This window comes from Staurois parvus, unplaced genomic scaffold (genome assembly GCF_062004578.1).
Source record: "Staurois parvus isolate SC_StPar_1 unplaced genomic scaffold, SC_StPar_1.0 ptg000446l, whole genome shotgun sequence".
NCBI classification, from domain to species: domain Eukaryota; kingdom Metazoa; phylum Chordata; class Amphibia; order Anura; family Ranidae; genus Staurois; species Staurois parvus.
Genome location: NW_028318242.1, coordinates 2,439,870 through 2,453,389, shown reverse-complemented (window position 1 = coordinate 2,453,389; position 13,520 = coordinate 2,439,870). Strand labels below are relative to the sequence as shown.

The 13,520-nt window shown below is 39.6% G+C and overlaps 1 protein-coding gene across 2 annotated transcripts in view; it reads left to right on the top strand.

Moving 5' to 3' along the window:
* RASA3 (RAS p21 protein activator 3) overlaps positions 1-13,520 on the top strand; it is a 288,551-nt gene that overhangs the window by 122,089 nt on the left and 152,942 nt on the right. For both annotated transcript variants that reach the window (XM_089688122.1, XM_089688121.1), the window contains exon 3: positions 9,559-9,662. In XM_089688122.1, the coding sequence (XP_089544248.1) occupies positions 9,559-9,662 (104 nt within the window). The remainder of the gene's footprint in view (positions 1-9,558; positions 9,663-13,520) is intronic.

Here is a 13,520-nt window from a genome sequence, read left to right as displayed (position 1 = left end):
CAGCCGGGTACCAACTGCGCATGCGCGAGTAGCGCTACACTTCATGAATGGTCCTGTAGTCTTCTGGGACCTGTCACGTGTCCCAAAAGACTACAGGGAGGGAGGACACCTTCCACTTCCAATCGCCTAGGCCAGTGGTCGGCAAGCCGCGGCTCGCGAGCCACATGCGGCTCTTTACCCAGTCTAATGCGGCTCTTCTGTGTGCCGGGCGCCTGCTCCCCTCCCTCCTCTCGGTCGGCCGCTCCCCTGCCTCCTCTCGGTTGGCAGCCCCAAAAGTCCGCGCGGACCTTTTAATCCGGCCTGCGCATGTGGCTGTCAGGATGTGTGTAGGCGGGGCAGCGTGCCGAACGTGAGGGGAGGGGAGCTAGGCTCCTCTCACAGTCCGCCCTGAAGACCCGAACGGCGCGGGAAGACAGCGAGAGGAACGCAAAAGGTAAGTGAATTGACACGGGGGACTTGGCTTACTAGAAGGGGGGGGGGGGGGGGAATAGTACTGTGGGGGATGAAATACTATATGAGGGATGAAATACTATATGGGGGGATGAAATACTATATGAGGGATGAAATACTATATGAGGGATGAATTACTATATGAGGGATGAATTACTATATGAGGGATGAAATACTATATGGGGGGATGAAATACTATATGGGGGGATGAAATACTATATGAGGGATGAATTACTATATGAGGGATGAAATACTATATGGGGGGATGAAATACTATATGAGGGATGAAATACTATATGGGGGATGAATTACTATATGAGGGATGAATTACTTTATGAGGGATGAAATACTATATGGGGGGATGAAATACTATATGAGGGATGAAATACTATATGAGGGATGAAATACTATATGGGGGGATGAAATACTATATGAGGGATGAATTACTATATGAGGGATGAAATACTATATGGGGGGATGAAATACTATATGAGGGATGAAATACTATATGGGGGGATGAAATACTATATGAGGGATGAAATACTATATGGGGGGATGAAATACTATATGAGGGATGAAATACTATATGAGGGATGAAATACTATACGGGGGATGAATTGCTATGGGGGATGAATTACTATATGGGGGATGAATTACTATGGGGGATGAATTACTATATGGGGGATGAATTACTATGGGGGATGAATTACTATGGGGGATGAATTACACTATGGGGGATGAATTACACTACGGGGGATGAATTACTATATGGGGGATGAATTACTATGGGGGATGAATTACTATATGGGAGATGTATTTTCAGTTTTAAAAATGTGGCTCTCAAAATAAATTTCAATCATGGTTTTGGCGAGATTTGGCTCAGTTGAAAAAAAAGGTTGCCCACCACTGGCCTAGGCGATCAGACTAGGCGGGTACCTGTCAAATTCGGGTACCCGCTCCCCCCCCCTGCGCTCCCCAAAGGTGCCAATCCTTAATGGGTAGCGGGGAAGCAGTCCTTAAAGCGGAATTTCCCCTTTTGGGTGGAGCTCCACTTTAAGTGAGTTTTTAAAGGGGAAATTAAAATGGGCAATTTACACCCACGTGTGTTACCATGTATATTGTAAACTGCAGGCATAAGTGTGAACGGGCCCTTAACCAACATACTGACCACATTCTCAGAGGGCTGCATTAGGGCTCATTCACATGGGCATAGAGGCCTGTACAGCACACAAGAGCTGTGCGTCCTTGCATGCCTGTCAGCTCAGATGTGCAAATGACACCGTGCTTCTCCAATAACTAACGAGCTCCAGAAGCATAAATATACATCTCTTGTATGGTCTTGCACCCATGAACATAAGCCCTAATTTAAAATAGTAAAAAGGAAATCCTGTTATTTACTGTTACCGGTTGGTGAGAAAGCAGGAATGTCATTGCATGGGAACATTTGTGTCCGGAGGGAAACAAGCAGCTCAGTGCTTATATGACCTCTAAAAGCAAGCCCAATTGGGACGTTGTCACTAACTGAAGACTTGAGCAGTGGAACTGAACATGTCTGTGTAGGAGCTTCTTTTCTATCAGTCACATGTGTCGTAATGCTCATTGTAAGGAAGTGGCTTGGTATAGCTGTGTATAGAATGGTGCCTAGGAAATGCAGTGGGGAAGATATTCTTAATACTAGTGCATTCAGCATCTGGTGAAGCTGTGCATGGTGGCCAATCAGCTTCTAACCTCAGCTTGTTCAATTAAAGTGTTAATAAACCCACAACAATAAAATCAGTCTGTATACGCAGTAAAACATGCTTGTTATACTCACTGTGGAGCCTAAGGGGTTAATCCTCTGCACTGTGTAAAAATGCTGTTTGATCCTTACTTCTCTGATCCTCCCCTTCTTCCAGTGCCCCCCATTATTTCCTTATAAGACATATTGTGTGGAGACATTCTGCACAGGTTTTTTTTTTTGTTGGGAGAGTGCATGTGATCAGTACAGGGCCAATCAGCACTGTCCAGGGTTCTGAATTCTCATAGTGCAGAAAGAAAACTCCTCCTACAAGCTATAACCAGTGCTCTGCTGGACACTGATAGAAGTCACAAGACTGCTCTAACTGCTGATGAGAAAAGGTATTTAGCAGTTTATATTTACTAAAATAATTGCATTTCCATGTTGTGTGTACTGTGTGAGACCAGATATAGTGAATACAGGGTCCTGGGTTTAGTAACACTTTAAGCTTTGACAATAAATCCTGGAAGCTGTTTGGTTTCTACACAGAGCTGCACCAGATTTTGCACTCTTCAGTTTTAGTAAATACCCCCTACTGCCTGTGAAAAAATGTGGTCAGTGAACACTGCAGGGTAACATACCAGCTGACAGCTAATGCCTGTGTGTGTACTGTGGAAGACCAAATATAGTGAATATAGAATCCTGGGTTTAGTGACACTTTAAGCTTTGACAATAAATCCTGGAAGTTGATTGGTTTCTATGCAGAGCTGCACCAGATTTTGCACTCTCCAGTTTTAGTAAATACCCCCCCCCCCCACTTCCTGTGTAAAAATGTGGTCAGTGAACACTGCAGGGTAACATACCAGCTGACGGCTAATGCCTAGTACACAGGCTGACAAAATCAGAAAAAAAATACAGCTTTCGAAGCGATCATCCGATAATCTGATCGTTAGTACACAGTTTTAGAGAGCCAATCATAGTTATATAGTTAGTCTGGCTGAAAAAAGGCAAAAGTCCATCCAGTTCAACCATTAAAAAAAAAAAAAGTCATAATCCTATATCCACGGTTGATCCAGAGGAAGGCAATAAAAATCCAGCAAACCATTATCCAGTTTGCTCCTGCAGGGGAAAAAATTCCTTCCTGATCCCCCGAGAGGCAATCGGATATTCTCTGGATCAACTTTACCTATAAATGTTAGTATCCAGTTATATTCTGTGTATCCAAGAAAGAATCCAGGCCTTTTTTGAAGCAATCCACTGAACTGGCCAGAACCAACTCTTGGGGGAGTCTATTCCACATTTCACAGCTCTCACTGTGAAGAAACCTTTCCATGTTTGGAGATTAAATTTCTTTTCCTCCAGACGTAAAGAGCCAATCACGACAGTTCATGCAAAATTTAGCACAAAAACTTTTCTTGTATGGTAACAGAACAAACTATTTTCATTTAATCAGTACAGTATTCATCCAAAAAAAATAAAATTCAGTGACCAAGATTGCTCTATTTCGTAAAGTTGTATACTGTCTTATGAGAATTTTTGTAACTCTATTTTCTCCTGTCAGGAGAAGAGCGTTCAGAAGAGCCTAGTGTACATGAGGCCTATGTGTAGGGCCAGTTGGGAATTTCAGGTTATTTGGTTGCTGGACAGGTTTGTCTAGATTTTGGTCTCTAAATATCTGTGTTCTTTTAGATGCCCTTTGAGTTTAACATAAAGAAATGTATGTCTCGTTTGTTATTGCACTCTTGAAAATTAAAGTGTTACAATTATACAGATGAGATTAAATAATGCCTCCGGAGGAAAGGTTTTAGCTAAATAGGCTGTTTTGTTTTGTTTGTCCTCTGCTTTTAGGGTGATTGGTTTTTAGCTTTTCATTGTTCTTCCTGTATCAAGTCATTCACCAGTGTTAGGGTACATGTACACTGGGGCTCTTGTAATTTTCTGTTGGCAACAGAGAACCAGCTTCAAAAACGTGCCTAAAAAACGTGTTTCCCTCCTCCAAACTTCACTGTTGGTATGGTATTTTTGGGGTGATCTGCAGTGCCATTTCACCTCCAAACATGGTGTGTATTATGGCATCCAAAGCGTTCAATTTTAGGACTCCTGTACACGGGGCGTTTGGAAAACTCTTCTGAACGATGGAAACTGACTGCTGGAAATCGTAGATTAAAAAAACGGCAGTTTAGCCACATTTGGATACCGCGTTTATGCGTGTTTGCATTTAGAAACGTTTTTAAAAGATAACCTCAGGACACCTTCCCAAATGCCCAGAATGCACAGAAATGTAGAATGCAGAAAAACAGTAAAAAAATTAACTATTTCAGACTTTTTGAGAGAAGTCGAGAGAGCAGAAGCAGGGGGCGCAGTATGTGTTGAGATGACCTGTCTTTTCTGGTTGCATTCACTATGGATCCTATCATGTGCATAATGCGGCACGTTCTACTATTTTTTACTTCACGCGAAACCTTGAACTGACTGCAATGGTGTACTAGGTCCATTTGAGTACCTGGAAAATGTTTTGCAGGCATTTCTGATGATGAAAAAAGGTTCTGGACAGCATCTGGACATGGAACAGTTAAAAAATGCTTCAAAACACAAACACTTATAAACACGGTTAACCACATTTACAAGCATTTGGCGTTTGAGATGCCGGTAAATTCTACTCCTGAACGCAAGTTTGGTGCATTCAAAAAAATGACTGTAAACTCAACTGCCTGTAAACGACTGTAAACGACAGTGTACATGGATACATAGGAAAACATTAGGGAGAGTTCAGGGGCTGCTGAAAAAAATGCAGAAAAGCTCCTGAATGTGAGTTTAGCAGCTGCAGTGTACATGAGCCCTTAGTCATCTGACCAAACTATATTCTGCTAGTATTTCACAGGCTTGTCTAAATGTTGTGCAGCAAACTTTAAACAAGCTTCAACATGCTTTATCTTCAGCAATGGAGTCTTGCGTGGTGAGTATGCATACACGCCATGGTGGTTGAGTGTATTACGTATTGTTTTCTTTAAAACAATTGTACCTGCTAATTCCAGGTCTTTCTGAAGCTCTCCACAAGTAGTCCTTGGCTCTTGGACAATTCTTCTGTTAATTCTTTTCACTCCTCTATTAGAAATCTTGTGAAGAGCACCTGGTCATGGCCGGTTTATGGGGAAATTATGTTCTTTCCACTTCCGGATTATGGCCCCACCAGTGCTCACTGGAACATTCAGAAGTTTATAAATTCTTCTGTAACCAATGCCATCAGTATGTTTTGCAACAATAAGGTTGGGAAGGTCTTGAGAGAGCTCTTTGCTTTTACCCATCATGATGTTTCTTGTGTGACACCATGGTAATGAGACACCTTTTTATAGGCCATCGTTTGAGACCGAATCAGCTGATATTAATTTGCACTGATAAGGTGCATGATTGCTTTCTAATTACTGATAGATTTCAGCTGGTGTCTTGGCTTTCCTTGCCTTTTTCCACCTCCTTTTTTTCATGTGTTCAATACTTTTTCCCGGTGTCATTCCATTTTATTGCACATAACTTAATTTCTGAATTTTTTGGCTTCTTTGTATGTATGAGTTGTTACTGACATGTGGTGAAAGTTTCATGTCAATAGCACCTTTCGAAAATATGTACTGATAAAAATGATGACGTGCTCAATACTTATTTTCCCCGCTGTTTGAAGAGCCAATTAGAGGTAGAAAAAAAAAAAGCCAAACGCCTGTAAAACAGGTGTTTTTGAGCTGCAGTGCGTATGAGGCCTAATACAAAAATTGATAAATACAGTATTTTCTTTCTCTTTACCTACAGTAATGCTATATAGCAGGGGTCGCCAAACCTTTCAATGCAAGGCCCACAATGTAATAACAGTTTCTTTAACCTCCCTGGCGGTATTCCTGAGTGTAGCTCGGGGTAAAGTTTCAGTACCAAAAGCGGTAACCCCGAGCTACACTCGGGCTTACCATCCAGCATTGCATCGGGAGTCCCTGCAGTGCTTACCTTGTCCTTTGCTCCTGCGATGAGTCCCCTGTAGCGTCCCCGACCATCTCCTCCGGCCGATGCCGACATCCGGCTTCCGTGTTCCGTTTTCCGGTCCCTGTGACATCGGGACGTACGGGAAATTACGGACGGCGGCAAATTTGAAATTTTTTAAAAAATTTCATTTTTTAAAAAATGATTATTACATAGTAAAACATTGCTGTTTCAAAACATTTCACATACATTTTGTCCCTACTGCTTTGTCCTGTCCCCTGCCTGCATTTTTACTGTTCTTTCTGCCTGGAAACTTAGATAAGTCCATGGCGTCCAGAAAGCGTCCCTTTATGTCAAAAGCGGTTTTAGACCAGCTAGAGAACAGCGATAGTAAATCAGAACCACTTGCAGAATTGAGTGATAATGATTCGTGGGGAAATTCATCATCAGACACTGAAAACGATTTTGCGACTTTGCTCAGCGATGTGCGAACTTGGCGCTATATTTCAAATTTCAGTGTTTTTGGTTTGATTATATTATTGAATTGAATGTAATATTATTATATTATTATTTTTTAGGATTATTTATTAAATTATAATTTATAATTTCGTGTTTCAAGTTTTATCATATCCGAATGTTTACTAGACTCTTGTTCGGACAGATTTCAGTGAGTTATTCCTAAATTACAGGCCTACAATAAAAAAACAACATATTTCCATGCAAAAAAATGGTACCGCTTTCAGCACAAAAAAATCTGAAATAATCATACTGCTAGGGAGGTTAAAGAAGAATTCCAGGTTATTTTTTTAATGTGCAATTCTACATTTCGAATAATTTAACAAAAATGCAGCCTTGGCTACAATACTCAACTCTCCTTCAGCACTGTTTCCCAAAGACTGTCCACTACTGCTCTCAGACGCCACTTCTCTTCTGAATTGAATGATGACCACCATCAGATAAGTGAGAAAGAAGGGCCACTGGTGGGGATAATGGAAACAGAAAAGACTGTGTCGGGCAATCATGCCACATGTTGTGGGACTTTTTGGGAGAGCAATGGGAGTGGATATTTGACACACATCAAAACAGCTTAACTGACTTGCAAAAATTAAGACATATAGTAGCTATATAATACAACTGTCAAGTCTTAAAAAAATTCTAGAAGATCAATTTTGCAGGGAATGAGGGATTTTGGTAATCTGATATTGAATGTCTAGATATAAGGTGCTGAGGATGCAAAGGATTGTCTTTTTATTTTATTAATGCTTCCATTATACAGTATATTCTGTTTGTGTGTGTATATATATATATATATATATCCTAGATTGTAAGCTCCAAGGAGCAGGGCCCTCTAATCCCTCTCGTATTGAAATGTATTGTTACTGTACTGTCTCCCTCCATAAAGTAAAGCGCTGAGCAAACTGTTGGCGCTATATAAGTCCTGTATAATAATATATATATAATTTGTTACAGCAATGGGTGATATATTGTACGTGCTTTCTACTTTCAAAAGGCTTTTTTCTAAAATTGCAATGATGTGGTGTTACGGAGTCGCTTTTAAATGCAAAATAGAATTCTTTCAGTGATGTTTCAATGACTGACGCACTGGGTCACAAGTATAGTCAGAGGATTCCAATATATCCGTTTGTGTGCTAAGAACACTGTAACTGTACAATACACTTCTACGACATGGATTTCCTGCCCTGTATATCAGTGCATGCAGAGGTTTTTGCTACGAGTGGTATTGAGGACAGACTAAACCTGTCTGTTTAGAAAATCAATATAGGGCTTTTCTCTTTGGAGCTTAATGCTGTATTAAACCCAAAAATAAAAAATATTATGGTGCAGCTTTCCAGTCCTTCAGTGTGATGGCTGGATTACTTTCCTTTTTGTGGCTTTTTGCCTTTATTTTTACCTGGTGATCCTGCCAGTAAATCTGTTATTTTTCAACTTCCTATAACAGACCAAGCTGTCCAACAAAAGTGGAGACAAGCTATGTATTTATTTTATGCAAAACCTTTATCCCAAAAGGAAAAAAACCTGTTCTGCCTAAAATGTGTTAGCTGGAGTCTGGCTTAAATATGTTAGGAAAGTCCATCCCAGTCTGTTAGGCTTCTAACACTACCCTCACTCCAAATTGACAAGCTGCTGTCCAAAGGTGTCTCCAGAGTGGAGCCACAATAAAACCATCCATAGATGGATCAGATCTCAGCTGGTTCAGCAGGGGCCGGCTGAGATTCGGTCATCTATGGGCAGGCTGGTTGTATTGAAGTCGATCCATCAATTGGCTTCAGTACAACCTGCCTGTTGGAATTATTGCATGCGATTACTGCCAGCGGCTATAGCTGCCAGCAGTAATCATTGGGGTTGATTTACTAAAGGTAAATATACTATGCACTGCAAGTGCAGTTGCTTTATGTCCGAGGGGAGGCTCTGAAATGAGGTGAAGCTCTGCAGATTTCTTCCATCTAATCATGTGCAAGCAAAAATGCTGTTTTTTTTATTTTCCTTACATATTCCCCTCAGATTTAGAGCAAGCGGATCTCTTAGATTGTAAGCTCAAAGAAGCAAGGCCCTCCTAACCCTTTTGTATTGAACTGTATTGTTGCTGTATTGTCTCCCTTTATATTGTAAAGCGCTGAGCAAACTGTTGGCACTATATGAATCCTTTATAATAATAATTATTTCCAAGTGCACTTACAGTGCACAGCCTATTTGCCTTTAGTAAATCAACTCCATTGGGTTCAGTTAGCAGGGAAGGCACACCGCTGGCAGAACACAATAGTGCTGTGGGAGAGATTCCCCCATCAACAGTGAATGTGTTGATGGGGGAATCGAGCGTTCTTCTTTCCTGCAACCATGAAAATCACATCATTTGTAGCTTGCCTAAGGCAAGTGTGTTGCTGGCCAGATCACCAGGTGATAATAAAGGGAAAAAGCATAAAAAAACCCCAATGCAGCCATCACATTTAAAGATTAGTAAGCTGCAATATATTACCATTTTGTTTTTGTGTATAAAAATGCTTTAAGCTGCCAAATCAAACTAATCTTTTTGCACAGGATAACACAAATCAGTCTGATTTTATATGTGGTGGAATAAGTAACATGTTATGCTAAAATATATTGTTTTCCTTTTTTAGTGTCTCCTGCATTGCTGTTCTCTATATCTGCTAATTCATCAGTTTTTCTTTTTGGATATATGCATTTAAAGTTGTCTTATCACTGTTGTACAAAATAAATTGCAGCTGTTTGTTACATGACAAGTATTGACATTTGTGTCTTCACTTCACTTGCTTTTCCCATTTATTCATGTTTGATCCCACAAAGACAAATGTAAAAAATGTAAATGTTAATCTTTTGATTTATCTGTATGGGACATATATAAACGAACATGAATATTCATTTTGCTAATCTGCCTTTTTTCTTCCTTACAGTCCTTTCTACGGAGAAGACTTTTATTGTGAAATTCCAAGAAACTTCAGACACCTATCCTTCTATATCTTCGACAGAGATGTTTTCCGCAGGGACTCCATCATGGGTATGAGTCATACTAAATTGTTTTGGATCACAAATCTGTTCTATGTTTAGGAAATAATGAATAGGTAGATTGTTTTTTTTAAATATAGTGCATTTCCAGTAGGGCGTAAGTTTTTTTTCCATTATTATTTTTTTGCATTTAGCTTTTTTTAGCATTTACCCTAAAGTATAACTAAAGACAAAAGTTTTTTTTTTGTTTTTGTTTTGGATAGAGTGGAGGTGGATTAGAACCCCTGTCAGTTTGTATTGCTGTCTGTGCTGCCATTAGGGAGATTCACCCTCTCTATTTGCCTGTTTTCCATTATCACAAAAAGTAAAAAGAAAATCCCAAGTTGTGGGTTAATATAGAAGGGAATCTTTCAATTGGGACACTAGTTCTGGTGACCCTGGTGACAATCACTGTGAATGGGTTTCCTCTCACTTGTTTTGGCTATGGAAAAGAAAGTGAAAAGAAATCTCCCCAATAGAACGCAGATGGCAAAAATAGATAAATACATAATAAAACTGACAGAGGACATAATCCTCCCTTACTCTATCCAAAATGAAAACCTAACGGGGGGATTTACCAAAACAGTTTCCAGGTTTTGGTTGTCAAAATTTAGTTGAACAAGCTGAAGTTAGAAACTGATTGGCTACCATGCACAGCTGTACCAGATTCTGAATGCTTCAGTTTTAGTCCCTGGTCACACTGGTGCAATTTCTCATGTGATTTGACTCAAATCGCATGACAAGTTGCACCCTATTGCTGAAGCTGTTATATTGGTGCGATTTCGACGGAGTCGGAGTTGCACCGATTTTGAAAGTACTTTGTGCACTACTTTTTGCAAGTTCAGATGCAACTTGCATACTGTAGACATCTGTGCATGAAGTCGCACAGATGTCTCCCAAGCTACACCTTAAGTCGGATTGATATCCAACTTTGAAATCGTGTGAATTCAAATGAAGTCACACGATCTCAAAGTCGGATTCGGGGTGACCGAAGACTTAGTTGCATTTACTTCTACTTCACTGTTTCTATATTTTTGTTACTTTATTACACACCTATCTATTCCATTGTCGTGCTAGCACAGCCCGTTAGTTAAGAATGGGCTGCCAACAAACAGAAATTTTATATATATATATATATATATATATATATATATAACGATTTGTAGATTAACTACTTAGAGGCATGTTAGATAAATTGCTAGAATTACTCTTAACAAATTGTTCTCTTCATTCCTCCCAAGACCTCCTGCTCTTTATCTCCTTTGTCACCTTCTTCCATGCTCGCCTCCAGGACTTCTCCTGAGTCTTTCCCATCCTATAGAGCTCTCTACCCCAATCTGTCCGACTTTCTCTTACTCCATCCACTTTTAGGCCATCCTTGAAAACACTTCTCTTCAGAGAAGCCTAGCCAACCTCCACCTAACAACTGTATTTCCACTTTTTCCATCAGCTCATCCCCCACAGGTATTACCTTTTGTATAATTTGGTCGCCCTTTTTAGTTTGTAAGCTGTAACGAGCAGGGTCCTCTGATTCCTCCTGTATTGAATTGTATTGTAACTGTACTGTCTGCCCTCCTGTTGTAAAGTGCCGCACAAACTGTTGGCGCTATATAAATCCAGTATTATAATAATAATAATTTAATTTATTTACTAAAGGTAAATAGGTTATTCACTTTGCAATGGAATTTTCTTTTAGCTTATGAATGAGTTGAAACTCATTGACTTAAAAAATTCAGTCATGCGCAAACAAAAGTACTGTTGTTGTTGTTTTCTTTTTCCTTTCACGTGTTTAAGTAATATTTGTAAAGTCTATTTCTACCACATTCAGTTAATCTAAAGGAAAATTCACACAGATAATGCATTGTTCAAAGTTAGCAGGATGTAGTAAATACATTTCTTTTAAACACAACCTAATGGTAGGTATTGACTTTAGTGATTTTAATGAGGTTTCACCCACAGGGCATTAACAAGAGCTGCTTTTTTAAAGTGTTACTAAACCCACAACAGTAAAATCAGTCTGTATATGCAGTAAAGCATGCTTGTTATACTCACTGTGAAACTTAAGGAGTTAATCCTCTGCATTGTGTAAAAAGGATGTTTGATCCTGTCTTCTCTGATCCTCCCCTTCTTCCACATTCCCCATTTCATCTCCTGATAGAACACAGCCTCAGGGACACTCTGCATATGCTCAGTTTGGTGTGTATTGCTAGATAGTTTTTTCTTTTTCTTGGGAGATTGTATGTGATCAGCACAGAGCCAATCAGCACCGTTCAGACAGAGGACAGGGGTTCTGCATCCTCCTAGGGCAAAATGAAAACTCCTCCTATAAGCTTTAATCAGTTCTCAGCAGGAGACTGATAGAAGTCACAAGACTGCTCTAACTGCTGATGAGAAAAGGTATTTAGCAGTTTATTTTTACTAAAATAATTGCATTTCCATGTTGTGTGTACTGTGGGAGACCAGATATAGTGAATGCAGGGTCCTGGGTTTAGTAACACTTTAAGGCATAACAGAATTCCACTATTTGGCTTCAGCTCAAGTGACGGAGTGATTTAGTACATCACGTGCAAATGTTTAATGCCGAAATCTGATGTGGGGAAAAGAATCAAGCCACTAGCAGCTATTAAATATAAATGAGCAGCTTCAGCTTCAGTACTCACCTGCACCAATACAGCACCTTTCCTCTTTCAGTTTTCATGACACCCGTCATCAATGAACCCATTTCAGTGAGTCTAGGCATCATAAGCCTGCTCCTATCATAGGAGGATGTTGCAGAGAGCAGTGCCATTATGTGGTGTGGCCAGGCAACTTCATAACAATAGGTTGCCATCTTCAACCTGTGTATTTCTATCTTCATCTTCAACCTGTGTATTTCTATCATTGCAGTTTCTCTTTAAGGTTTGACAATAGCTCCGGCTCTGAGCTGCTTTAATTTTGAGTTGAAATGGACATGTACAGAAAGTACCAAGTGCCTTATTGTGCTCTTCTCCCACAATTTCCTATTTTACTGCTTGTTTTGTGGATTATGGGTATTTACAGCCTTCAAAATCTCAGAGAGAAAGCTTTGCTGTCTATAATGGCATTTACATGGGAAATGCAATCTGCTTTAATCCTGGTTTATCTGCTCTTTAAAGAGCTTTTGGATAAAAGTAATTTACGGAACAGCACATGCGTTTTGATGTAATTTTGCACTGCTAGGCCATTTCAGAGACATAAATAAGAGAGTAATGAAAATTGTTTTTAATTTTGTTGGTTTCATCTAGGAGTGAGGCAAATGTCTCTGTAAAGAGGCGCACGTTTTTGTTAATGAATTCTCATTCCTTTTATATATTCCTTTATACAATATGGCAAGTTCCAAGGGCAGGACATCATTGCAACCAATGAGAGCACACATCAATACAAAAGTCTGTTTGGTGCCATTTTTCCTTGCAATTTGTTGTTAAAAAAGGATACATAACTAAAAACTGGACATGGAAAGCCTGAACACAGAGCATTCTTATCCACTATCAGCAGAAAACTTTGGTTTTTTACATAGTGGTCAACTGGTAGGACCATACCATCAGCGAAAACACTCAAAATAAAAATTAAAAACTAGTACAAAAATGAAATTTAGCTAGTTTGGTTTTTAAAGTATTAACAGTGGACAATGAATTGTGCTGTTGTCATTTTAAAGGGAATTTCTGTGTTAGTCTTGTTTATTTATTTCAGGTACTTATATAGCACCATCAATTTACGCAGCGCTTTACATATCTATTGTACATTCACATCAGTCCCTAACCCTCAAGGGGCGTACAATCTACGATCCCTAACTCACATTCATACATACACATACTAGGGACAATGTAGACAGGATCCAATTAACCTAGCAGCA